General features: G+C 37.5%; 2 protein-coding genes across 3 annotated transcripts in view; one reads left to right on the forward strand and one right to left on the reverse strand.

Moving 5' to 3' along the window:
* smad2 (SMAD family member 2) overlaps positions 1 to 8,800 on the reverse strand; it is an 18,193-nt gene extending 9,393 nt beyond the window's left edge. The window contains exons 1-7 of one of the 2 annotated variants that reach the window (XM_014002508.1): positions 8,653 to 8,800; positions 6,406 to 6,896; positions 2,439 to 2,528; positions 1,862 to 2,055; positions 1,415 to 1,549; positions 1,099 to 1,161; positions 169 to 222 (exon numbers count right to left, since the gene is read on the reverse strand). In XM_014002508.1, the coding sequence (XP_013857962.1) occupies positions 169 to 222; positions 1,099 to 1,161; positions 1,415 to 1,549; positions 1,862 to 2,055; positions 2,439 to 2,528; positions 6,406 to 6,662 (793 nt within the window). In that variant the 5' untranslated portion in view covers positions 6,663 to 6,896; positions 8,653 to 8,800. Of the gene's footprint in view, positions 1 to 168; positions 223 to 1,086; positions 1,162 to 1,414; positions 1,550 to 1,861; positions 2,056 to 2,438; positions 2,529 to 6,405; positions 6,897 to 8,652 lie in introns of both variants that reach the window. The other variant, XM_014002507.1, reaches the window with a different exon arrangement.
* Positions 8,801 to 10,682: 1,882 nt separating this feature from the next.
* On the forward strand, positions 10,683 to 11,865 carry LOC106513597 (N-acetyllactosaminide beta-1,3-N-acetylglucosaminyltransferase 2). Its single transcript, XM_014002518.1, has one exon. It carries the CDS (start codon positions 10,817 to 10,819, stop codon positions 11,786 to 11,788), a length of 972 nt encoding a protein of 323 aa, XP_013857972.1. The 5' UTR covers positions 10,683 to 10,816; the 3' UTR covers positions 11,789 to 11,865.
* The last annotated feature ends 604 nt before the right edge of the window (positions 11,866 to 12,469 follow it).

Below are 12,469 nucleotides of genomic sequence, written 5' to 3' on the forward strand. Positions count from 1 at the left end.
TTATCTTATCTTATCTTATTTGTCCTAGTTAAATACATTTTCCTGTCTGAACATATATAAATGGCCTTGTGATACACATTATCTCAGTACGGATAAAAATAAAAATTCATTATTTCAGACTTGTAAAGCAATTTCATAAAACTAACAAAAAACAGCACATAAACTTACCCAGGCCATGACTGACAGGTGACAGGTTGCTGGGAGACATTTCTGCTGGTGAGCCTAATAGAAAAAAATAGATGTAAAGCTAAATATTTATATTTCAGAGATTATATGTAAATATAGCGGGGAGCAGCACCACAGTAATTTTATTTCAAAAGGGATTTTTAAAACAAATTTGTGGTTGTAAAAGTGTAATTTAAGTGTAGTACAAATGCTTGGAAACAGTTTTTATTTAATGATGTGGGTCTCGGCTATCAGTGTGGGATATTCTTACATTAAGCCCTGGTATCATTAACAGAAAATTTACCCCATATTGTTTACAATTTTAACATTTTAGAGCTGGAGGGGGCTCTAGCAAGGATTTGGGCCTCAACTGTTTAACAACAATTGTGCTTACTCTATTGATGTAAGGTATTGCAAATCTATAAGGGTCTTWAAACAAAAATAAAATATTAGGAGGAGGACATTTTTTTATTATTATTAGCTAGGGTAGTGTGTGTGAGTGAACGTTTTTGCTATATCGTGGGAACCATTATCCAGAAATAGGCAGGCTTGTGGGGACCGAATGTGCATCGTGGGGACCAATGTCTGATCCCCTTGGGTACGTACGGATGCTAATTTCGGGTTTAGGACCAAGGTACGGATTGAGTTTAGGTTACTTTTAGGGTCTGGTAGGTACCTGTGAGGTTAATTTTAGGGTAAATGGTCAGGCCTAGGCTATAAAATTACCAGAAAATGAATGGAAGTCAATCCATGGTCCACACGGGGATATAATAAAACAAACCCGTGTATGTGTGTGTGTACTTACATAAATAAAATGAAAACTTGAAATATTCAAGTTAGGGTTCCAAAACTAGTTCTAAGATCCTTGAAGCACGCCACTTTACACACCATCTCTAAACACATAGCACTGAACTAATCTACCTGATTCCATACTTTGATTCATTTGCTGGTCGTTGGTCTCTCCATCCTCACTCATGTAGCCAGGTGGAGGAGTGTCTGTGAACAGGAAATAAAAAATAAAGAAATATTTAAAATGCAACACTGTCTAAACATAAGAAAGAATTGTACTAAGGTATTTGTGTGTTCTAATAAGTACATCATATATACATATTAAAATGCTGTGGAAACTCTCTTTAAAAGCGACAAGTCAATCTAAGTTGCAAAACACTGGAACATTAGGTTAAGAGATAGCTGATATTGTAAGCAAATAAAGAGCTAAGGAGTAAAACCTCCTGCCATGTATACAAACCTGGTATGTAGTTATTAGGAGGATCTATGCCTGCAGGAAAGTTGGTGTTTTCAGGAATGGAGTTTATAAGGTCATCTAGAGGAGGAAGCTCTGTCAGAATCTCTGGGTGGCGCGGCACCAACACCGGAGGCAGTACTAAATGGAAAAGTAATATAGTCAACAAAAATAAATAAGAGTTGTCATAACAATCAAATTTGTGTAATCACAGAAAAAGCACAGCACTCCATCAATTGTGTGCAACAAACATGCCTCTCTAATAAACATATGACTGCATGAACTAACACATCAACGCTAATTTCCTGCTAAAACTGGACAAGTCCTATAACTTGTAATTAAAACTTTTTTTAACTGTGTTACTGAAGCTATAAAAAGGATATCCTGAGGACCAAGCTCATCTGTACACACAAAAAAAGGTTTATAAGAAACATATTTATTAAAAATCATTACCAGGTGTCTCTACTCTCTGGTAATGGTAGGGATTGACACACACTTCATCCTTTTTGAGGTTGAATGCATATTGACAGGTGTCAATGGCCCTCAGCTCATGGTGGCTGTGAAGATCCGGCCATCGCCACAACCGACAGTAGATGACATGGGGCAAACCCTTACGATGAGACACCTGAAGACGCCCATCGAGTGACCTGAAACAGTGAGAAGACAGGATGGCAGATACCTCACACGTGCCCAAGTCTAGGGAGGAAACTTGGAGTGACTTTGATCAATAACYAAAAGGTGAATCTGATTTGATAGCATTTGTTTAGGTACAGCTCTATATTTTTATACTGCCTTTACAGAATTTAGTATTAGAGAGATGGCAATGATAACATACAAGTGATGACTTAATGACAACTTTGAAATCTATTGATGAACTTAATGAAGAAAAAAGGACAAGACACCTGTGGACACTGATACTGCAGATTGCAAAGTGACAACCATAAAAACAAAATGTCACAGTTACTTTCTGCTGAAGACATTTTGCAGGGATGAATAGATGTACAGAGATAATACATATGAATGTATTCACCTGCTGTGGTCAGGGTATCCGTACATGCCTGCAGAGTCCCACTGCTCTATCGTGTGGCCTGAGCCAAGACCCCAAAGTTCTGAGCAATTGCTACAGACAACACACAAAAACACACACACACATACAAGACAAGTGCAAAAAAATGATCAAAATAAAAGCAAACAGATGGTAAAACAGAAGGTGTTTCAACTTGAGATGAAATCACAGATGTGTACACTTGGTTTACCAATGACGTGAAAAGCAGAAACATATTCCAACGCCATCAATAAATGATGCATGTGATGCATGATAATGTGACAAATTCAAATAAGACAGACAGTGATGTGGTGCAATCGGGTGAAGAGAAACTAGACATCAAACGTCAGTCATCTTGTAATGAAAACAAATGACACTGTACCGAAATAAATTTAGATTCTGAGATTAAATATAAAGTGAGGCCAAGTAAAACACAAATTAAAACTTTAAAGTAAATCAAATATTCAGGAGTGGTTTTGTAGTATTGTTACTATGGCCAATGAAGCACTTTAAATKTAGTTTTGGTACTTAAAAAAACATTTTTTTTAAAGACTACCCTGTAATACTTGACTGCATGCATTCCTTACACATTAAAACAGATAACTCATCAGTGGGTATTTTAGGACAAATAAGTGTTATGTGAAGGCAGCCACAGAGCACAAACACTATGATGGACCAATGAAGACATAAAGACGTGAAAAAAAAAAACATCTAAATGCTGCCAACATCTACATTTTTTCAGTGTGATAGAGCAAACAAAAAAAGGAGATTCTGTTGTTTGATTTAAGTAACTGYCATGCCTGCCTGTGCAAGACCTCATACCTTGACACGTATCAGCCTAAACATAGAGCTCTGCAGCTACAACTGCCAAGCATTGTATCATTAAACACAGATAATCTTTTACCCAGTGCCTTTCTCAGTTGAAAGATCAAGAATAGAATCACCAGTCTGTCAAAATCTCCCAATCTGTGCTTGACTCTGAAATATTCATCTTCAACCCTGTAAATCAACTATGATGAAATCTAGGAAGGTAGAACAGTAACAAAATGATTGTTTTTTACAAAATACAAAATTGAAAAATATTTTCTTGTCTAGAAGCCATCAAGATGTTCGTCACCTCTGAAAACACTACCCAAGTCTGCAAAAGCCCTACACAGTCRAGCTGTTATTTCCTACCTTCACTCAAACAGAAATCTACAAAGCTACACACTTGCTATCATCTCACAGTTCCTCAGATACCCTTTGACACTCTCCACCCAACTTCCACCCACCAAAAACAACAGCTACAACCACTGCAATCTATCATAGTGTTTATCACTCAAACTTCCTTGCGTTCAAAGGGAAGTGAGCTATACATCAAAAGCCTGGATTGCCATCTGCTGAAAACTGCTGTGTTCTTTTAACAACTACATCCTGCTCTCCGTGGCAAGGTTAACTTTACATGGGGGTGATTTTTACTGAGTAATTATCAATCTACAAACATGAATGCCCTCTTCACAGYAAAAAACATATGAACAAACTCAAAACAAAAGACACACGACTGACTATAAACTAAGGAGAAAACAAGTAGTTACTTGTCCTGAAATCAAACAAAAAGTATCCTTAATTTTTTCACAACATTCTGATGTAAAAGAGGTTGCATTGAAGTAAATAACCTATAAGAAGAACAGAGTCTTCTCAGGTAAAATATAACATATTGAACCTACGATTTCATGGATTAAGTAAACAAAAAAGGTCTGGCACCACATAGTTCACCTTTTGCTCTGTTAAACTTTTCCATCTCTATAGCTTTTGATTATTGTTAATAATACTCAACTTCTTAAAAGCATTTTAAGAAGTTACGGATACGATGCAACAATGAATATCCTTCCAAGTTACCAGGAAGAAACATCTTTGTCTCTGTGTTGACATGCATTTGTTTATTTGACTAATAATTACATAATCAGCAACACCATGATTTAGTTTATTAACATACTAAAAACTCAAGTATAAGCAATTATTTGAAATAAACAAATGCAAATAAAATAAGCATTACATTTTACTTTTCCAGACGACAGGTAACATTTTGGAAATAATCCAAAGTAACTTCTATAAATACTAAAATGTATTTCAGTTATGAATGCCAAATAGTGCTAAAATTATTATCTGAGGCCATCCTACTACATAACACAAACAGGACATCATTACCACTTATGTTCCTGGCACCTTTTTTTTTTGGTCATTTCACCTAAAAAGCAGCTTATCAGGTTCATCTAAAAGAAAAAATTAGGTCAACACACTGTTGTGAAATGAATTCTTTAATCTGAGACAAAAGATTTACCCAATTATGATGGTAAAAATATTTTTCATCTATTTAAAAATGCATTTGAAGAAGAGGCAATGAGTTGTTAAAAACAGCATTTGCAACTGAACACACTTTAAGCAAGTATGTATATGCAGTAAGAAATAAATATTTTTAGACATTCCTAACATAAAACATTCTTAACATATTTAAGAAACTATTTTTTTTGCTTGTTTGTTTGTTTTTTTCCTTCCTTTTTTAATCAAAATAAAGTTTTGACTTGCATACCTACAACACAATGGAGCATAACAAATAAAATTATACTGGAAAAACAAGTAATCGTTTGCCTTAATTTTAATCTAAGACTTGCTACACACATTCTTTCAGAAGACAACAATTTACACAAACTATCCATATTCTTGTGTCTGTAAAATGACAATTTCCTGTTGATAAGATAAAGATCTGTTGCAATGTGGAGTCACATTGTTCTGTTTCTGAGGGTAAGCCCAGATATGTAGATAAAGTATAGTAAATTATATATATTTTTGGCAACTTAGATATACAAAGCAAACTGAAAAAAATACGGCATCCATCATCCTAAAATATAAGGTAACATTACAATTATGTTAATGTTTATCCGAGCTCAAGATTATGGGGAACACAGTCACTTCTGTTGGGTCACGTTGACCATTAACTTTCAACATTTGTGCAGAATGTCTTATTTAAATAAATATTTTACTTTCAAAAACGCACAATCAACAAGCTTTCCAGATTCTCTGATTCTACTTCAGAAAAGAAGGGTTTTTGGTTGTGATTTTTTAGAACTGGTGCAGACACGGYGTACTTTGCTAACTGCAGCACCCAATGTGAAGTAATGACTAATGCTGTTGTCGTGACAGTCAAATGTGAGATATCAGTTATTATGTAACCCGATATCCATTCAGCGTTTTACTAGAAAATCTGAATGATAGTGTCATCGAAAGAACATTTAAGCAATGGTTTTATTTTCAGTTTTTGTTCGTAACGTGGTCATTTAATTTCAGATCCTAACGGGTCAAAAAAAATCACCTCTACAAACAGACCTGATAACACTTTTGTTAAGAATGGAATTTAATGATGAAGTTGACCCCTTACTGACACAACCCAGCAACAGAGTTAGGCTAAATACAGTAAAAAAGAGATAGTTGCCTGAATATTGCCTAATAAATTTAAATTAAGTCAAACACAAAACTATTTTAGTAGCTGTCACGTGCAGTAAAGCCATTTCCTCAAAACAGGTTTCACTTCGGATGCCTTGCTTACCCATGGCACAACCTTATAGGGAAGTGGACCTGAAGTTGCACAACAGCAACTTCATTTCCTGTGACCGCATGTATGCCTAGCAATCTTTAAGATCAATGTATGTTTTATACCCACGCTGTGTTGATCAAAAAACTGGTGCTACAGTGGCAAACCACTGCATACAAACTGTGGAGTGCTTTTGTATTACGATAAACTACTTTGTAGTTTTTGTAATAGAACATTCAAGCCAATAATTTGATTTAAAAAAGGATGTTTTGTCTTCTCAGATGTATTTCTTCAGACATGTACCTACTGTGACAGTTACCATATTCTCTGTGTGTCTGTATAAATATGTAGAAACCCCACAAAAAAAGTGTTTCTAGCTCTCACCTGGGTATCGTGACACACTTTGTGTTGCTGTTTTGTGTGCTGATTGCTTTCTCCAGCTCATCCAGCTGGCCTGTCTTCTTAAGCTTCTTCACCAGGCTTTTCACAGCTTTTTCACACCATTTCTCTTCTTGTCCTCCTCCATTCTGCTCCCCCACTCCTCCAATCCCCCCTCCCGCTCCTCCACTTCCTGCTGGCGTCTTCTTCCATCCCAGGAGGCGTTTGACAACAGGCGGGGTGAAGGGAAGGATGGAGGACATGGTGGCTTGGTTCTGATGGTCCTTTTAACTGGTTGTAAAAGTGAAAATTTTGGAGCGATGGAAAAGTAATAGAGGTGGAGGAGAGCTTTCACTCCTACAGGAAGTTCAAATAAACGTTATAGAGAAAATATGTATACTTATAATGTCACAACTAAGGCATTGGTCTTATGTGGTCGTGGTAAATCTTTGAACCGAGAGCAGATAGYGTAGGGAAAAAAATGCATCCGAGGAAACCTAGAAAATAAGAGAAAATCCATATCACTTTAAGATAAAATGAAAGACGGGAAAATTCAAAGAGCACAAAAGGACTGTCCACGTAACATTTCCTTCTGAAGTGATATCAGTTGTGTCGACACATACTGCATTTTTTGCTACAAGACACAGCTGTCACTTCTAGCACAGATTTAAGGACATATTGAGAAACAACCACTCTGGAAGCTGAAAGATCATAAACTCTGCCCTGTGACTGAAGCAGTAGCTATCTTTTGTAAGCACCCCCTCACACACACACTGATCAAGATATCCGTCGCTTCAGTCATAACTACATCTCCTACAAGAAAGTTAATGTCCAGTCAACAACATATACGTAACATAATTCAATTTCAAGTTTTTTGTTTTTGTTTTAAATATCTATAAACTAGACAAGCAGTATTTTTACTATTAACAAAATCTGCAAGGTGGCAAATTCAGTCAAGCATCTAGCCTCACAGACATTCATTTTGAATTAAAACCACTGTAAACTTTTGAAAAATACAGGCACTGAAAAACCTGATTCATATTCTACATAGTGAAAGATGTGGACAATCTCGTGTGCCACATACTTTCCCAGCCCCTCACTTTAATTGACAATCTATGTTAATATGCACTGGGGTGATRAGGAAATCACATTATTAGCTGGAAACAAATTCAGCCAAAATACTGAAAATACTTAAATACTAATTTTAAATACTGAAAAACTACACCCATTCTTGCCAAAACACAATCTTATTTGCTTTTCATTAAAGTGTAGCAACAATGTTGATCATTGCAACTAAAAGTAATTTAGATAGACACTGAGAAAAACCTTTGTGTAAACTTACTGATCTCAGCTTGCGTCACCCTGAAAGTCCAAGTTATTTCTTGGGATTAAATGCTCTGGTTTAACCCTTGGACTTCTTACTTACAGTACAGAATAATGGCTTTCTGATCCACCTGGTAAAAACACTCCAGAAAATACTTCACTACAGCCTCAATAAGTAATGTTTGGCTTCTAACATCATTAAGGGTAAATAAGAGTGCATTCTTGACCTCTTCAGGTAAAAAGCTTTTACACAAGTGCGATAATTACTACAGCTGAAGGTTGGAAACACAACCAAGAAGGGATGAATTTGTTTTTTCTAAACTAAGAGGGTTTTTTTTTTTTTTTGGGTGAGGGGATTCCAGAAGGAGAAAAATGCTGCACATACGTGGGAGTCTTCAAGTGAACAAAGTCTCAATGTTAAGTGAGGGGACCAAGAGGAAAATAAAAACCGTGATACGGCTACAACACTCCTCAGCCTGACATTCTGATACAGCTATCGGGGRTTTTGTAGATAAAACAAGCATGGTTATTTTGTAAGCAACGTCTAGTTTTCTGTGAGAAMCTGCATGTTTGGGTTAAGTCTCTCCCGAAAGGAACAGCTTACTCGTTGGTGGGAAGAATAAGCTAATGCTACTCGCGGCGACTCAAAACAACCCGTGGATGATGACTTTTTTTGATTTAATTCACGTAAAAGCGAGGCCATTTTACTGTGACGGGTCTCTTTAGTGCAGACACAAACAAAATGTCCAGGTTTCGTCGTCTTAAAACGAGAGATGACCCGATCTCATTTTGACCTCGCCACCGAAAAGAGAGTACGAAAAAAATTTGCTAGCAAGCTTGCTAACTTAGTGCCACAGACAAATAAACAGGTCTGTTGCATGTCCTGTGTCTGATTAATTGAATCGTTTTCGTATATATAAATGCACTTACCTAATAGCAAGAAGTACCGTTGAACGCTCATTTAAGTATCTGTCATAAAAACCTGGTTGTTCATTTTAAAATGCACACACAGACTTAAAAACTATCATTTTTCACCTCCGAGTCGCCGGAATGATGGCCCCTCATTCATGGTGCAACCAAACTTGAATCGCTTCAAGCGAAATATTAACGTAAGCCAGTCCCACAAAGCCCCGCCTTTTAAATATGTCTATTGGCTGAATGAATGAAACCTGTAGACAGCGATGCATTCTATTGGTTTAACGCTCCGTCTGTCATTTGTTGTTATGCACAAAGGCATTTTTTTGGTAATGTTTTTTTAGAAGCTTTGGCTGTCCACCGATTAGCAAATAGATGGGTGGGTAGATAATGGATGGGTAGATAGATAGATGTGCATTAATACATAATGGGGGCATTTTTGTGGTATCTTTTGAGCGTAATTTTGTCATCAAATTATCCACTTCATCAGCCTTATATTTTTGAATCCCTTAAAGTGTCTATGTAGGGGAAAAGGTAATTTATTTTATTTTATTATTTTTTTGTTTAAATATTGCAAAACTTTTTTTTATTTTTTGTAGTTTAGGTGTTAAATTTGGTAATCCGAGACTTATTTTATGTGATAATTACTTTTTGCTGCAATTGCTCAAACACTTACTGTCGTTTTGATTTTTACCCATCTTTGGAGGGTATTTGAAAATATTCCAGGCTGTTGTGAGAAAATACAGCTGAAGATTACTGCCTGCCTTCTCCATATCATTCTATAACTCTGTTCATCCCGTCCTCCCTCCATCCACCTACCCATTGTCCTTGTCCCTGTGTTTTTATGTCATTTGCACTTTTCTTTTTCTTGATCTGACTTCATGTCAACTTAATTAAATTTTAGAAATCTCAGTGTATTAGCACCTTAGTTATAATCGTTCAGGCAGAAGTGAAATCATTTTATTTTGATCCAATTTATCCAATGTCCAAATATTCCTGAATCCACCTACAGTAGATGTTTGAACAATGGTTTTGCTAATACAATAAGCATGCAATGTGGTTGAGTTCATTTCAGCAAATCATTTGGCTGTGCCATGCAAATTTTCACCTGCCTCATGGATGCAAATCAAAATCTGTTTCTGGTAAACGATTAAACGAAATGATCACGCCCGCCTCGATCACCCTGTGAGGAGGGGCGCATGCTCGGTGCGCACAGGTTGTTTCACCTGAGACTCGTTGCTCAGATTCGACTGGCGATGCACTATGAGAGCAGACCTGAAGGATGTTCTGTCCTGGATATAAAAGGAAACCACAACAGTGAAAGCCAGTGTTTGATTACTCAGCTTGATCGGTAGACGTTCACCAACTGGTAAGTGATTTTGTAAATATCATCTTTTAAACTTTGCCAGAATTTCATACAGTTTTGGTAAACACAAATAGGAACAAGTGACCACAGATATTATAGATGTATGTTTTCCAAAAATAAATTCAGACGAATAACAGAAAATAAACAATTCTCACCTTTTAAAAAAGAGAAGACCCAATTGTCATTACATTTCCCCATTTATTTTACTCATAAACCGGCATTCAGCTTTACAGGTTGATGCTCTGAATGTGCAAGAACAGATAATAATCCCCACTGGATTGTCACCAAGGAGCCAAACCCCAGAGTGTTGGCTGATGTTTGGAGAATCTCATAATAGTGTCACCTCAGTGCTTTGTGTTCAGGAAGGTGTGTCTGCTAGAAATATTGGTCAAAACATTAACTCTTGTACTTTTTGTGTGCAGGTTTGTCCGACTTCATTACAAACCAGAAATGGGAAAATGCTGCAAATGCAACGGGAGACTGCTATGCTTGTGTTTGCTGCCGTGCATGATGACCGGCCACCTTGTTATTTACATCTCAGTGACCGTATTTGTGACCATCTCTTACGCACCTCCAAAAATAATTATTCACTACGTAGCTCCGGGGATTTCTGCAAACTCCTCTACTTCAGCCTCTCACCCACTAGGCCCATTCTGGAACCTTCGCTTGGAGGACAGCGCATTGTGGAACCAGTTGCAGCACGCTTGGGATCGTCAGTACAATCCAGTACTGAGAGGAAACACTTCTGGGATAACGAGGAAGCCAAAACCTAAGCTTTTATCTGAAATTGAGGCCGAGTGTAGTTCCGACTGCATGTCATATACGTGCTCAGTCCCTCGTATGTATGACCTAAACAGTTTGCCAGAACAAATCAGAGATTTTGTTGGGTCAATGCACTGCAGGGAGTACCCGCTCCTTATCAATCAGCCTGGTATGTGTAGGAAGAACAATGGTACAGAGTCACCCATGATCCTCATGGCAATCAAATCTCAAGTTGGAAACTTTGAAAACCGCCAAGCCATTCGTGAAACATGGGGTCGCAGTGGTTTAGTAAGGGGGGAATCAAGCAGGAAATGGGGACTAGTGCACACAGTTTTTCTGCTTGGAAGGCAGGACTCGAGCACAGGTCCTCACCCAGACCTGCAAAACCTCCTGGAGCTTGAAAACCAGAAGTACGGAGACATTCTTCAGTGGGATTTCAGAGACACGTTCTTCAATTTAACCCTAAAGGACTTGCTGCTCTGGCGATGGCTCCAGCAGTACTGCCCCACTCCAGCCTTTATCTTCAAAGGTGACGATGACGTCTTTGTCCGAACAGACGCCCTTCTAGATTACCTGCACAAGAAGAGGGAAGAACACAACCTGTGGAGGGCCTACACGAATGAAACAGACATGGATCTGTTTGTTGGGGATGTGATCACTAACGCAATGCCAAACCGTGAGCCATCTGCTAAATATTACATCCCGGAAAACTTCTACAAAGGTACGTATCCACCTTATGCCGGTGGAGGAGGGGTGGTGTATTCTGGCTCACTTGCATTGCGTTTAAGAGAGGTTTCCGAGAGGGTCCGTCTCTTCCCGATTGACGATGTGTATCTTGGGATGTGCCTGCACAGACTTGGGCTCACGCCGAGCCATCACCCGGGATTTTTAACATTCGACCTCCCTGTTACAGACACGGACAACCCCTGTGCGTACAGCTCCATTCTGCTTGTTCACAGGCGGAATCCGAAAGAGATGCTGACTCTGTGGAAAAAGCTCCARAATCTTCGCAGTCAATGTTGAGGCTTATTTGCTAAACAAATAGGATTCATTAAGGCCCAGATGACTGCTCTTACCACACTAATTTGAAATAAAAAGTACACTGTCTAAACAGCCTTGTTAAGGTCACAGTTAGGGGACCATTTACCTGGAGAGTAATTTCACTCAGAGGAAGAAATTGATCTACCTCAAAAGCKCCGTTTTAACAGCAATTTTACATAGTTAAGGCACATATATAGTTTTTTATCCTTGCAGGTATGACTGAATAATAGTACAATATGTTGTTTGCACAAAATACTATTGAATATACCACAGTTTGATCGTACTTTATTTAATTATATTTTCTTTTTCTTTTTTTTTTGTTTTGTACCTTTTTCAACTTAGGGAATGAAATTTTAAATGTCAGAAAACATTTCCATAGGGTAAATTCGTAACATGGAAATTTCAGCTCATTTCGTTGCTCTGAGTAAACATCTACTTATAAAATCTGCCAGTACTTTTTATTTAGCTTGATGAATGGGAATGTCATTTATGATTCTGTACTGATTAGTTGCTACACAAATGTACAACATGTTTTTAGTAAACAATAATAAAACATTATTTTGAAAGTTGTAAACATGGAGTTTTGTTTTTCATCGAATAAAAACTGTCCCACCTCAATGTTTTTGGAAAAGCCACAATACAAAAACAAATAGACTAATATAT

Source organism: Austrofundulus limnaeus, unplaced genomic scaffold (assembly GCF_001266775.1).
Source record: "Austrofundulus limnaeus strain Quisiro unplaced genomic scaffold, Austrofundulus_limnaeus-1.0 Scaffold13, whole genome shotgun sequence".
Classification (NCBI taxonomy): Eukaryota; Metazoa; Chordata; class Actinopteri; order Cyprinodontiformes; family Rivulidae; genus Austrofundulus; species Austrofundulus limnaeus.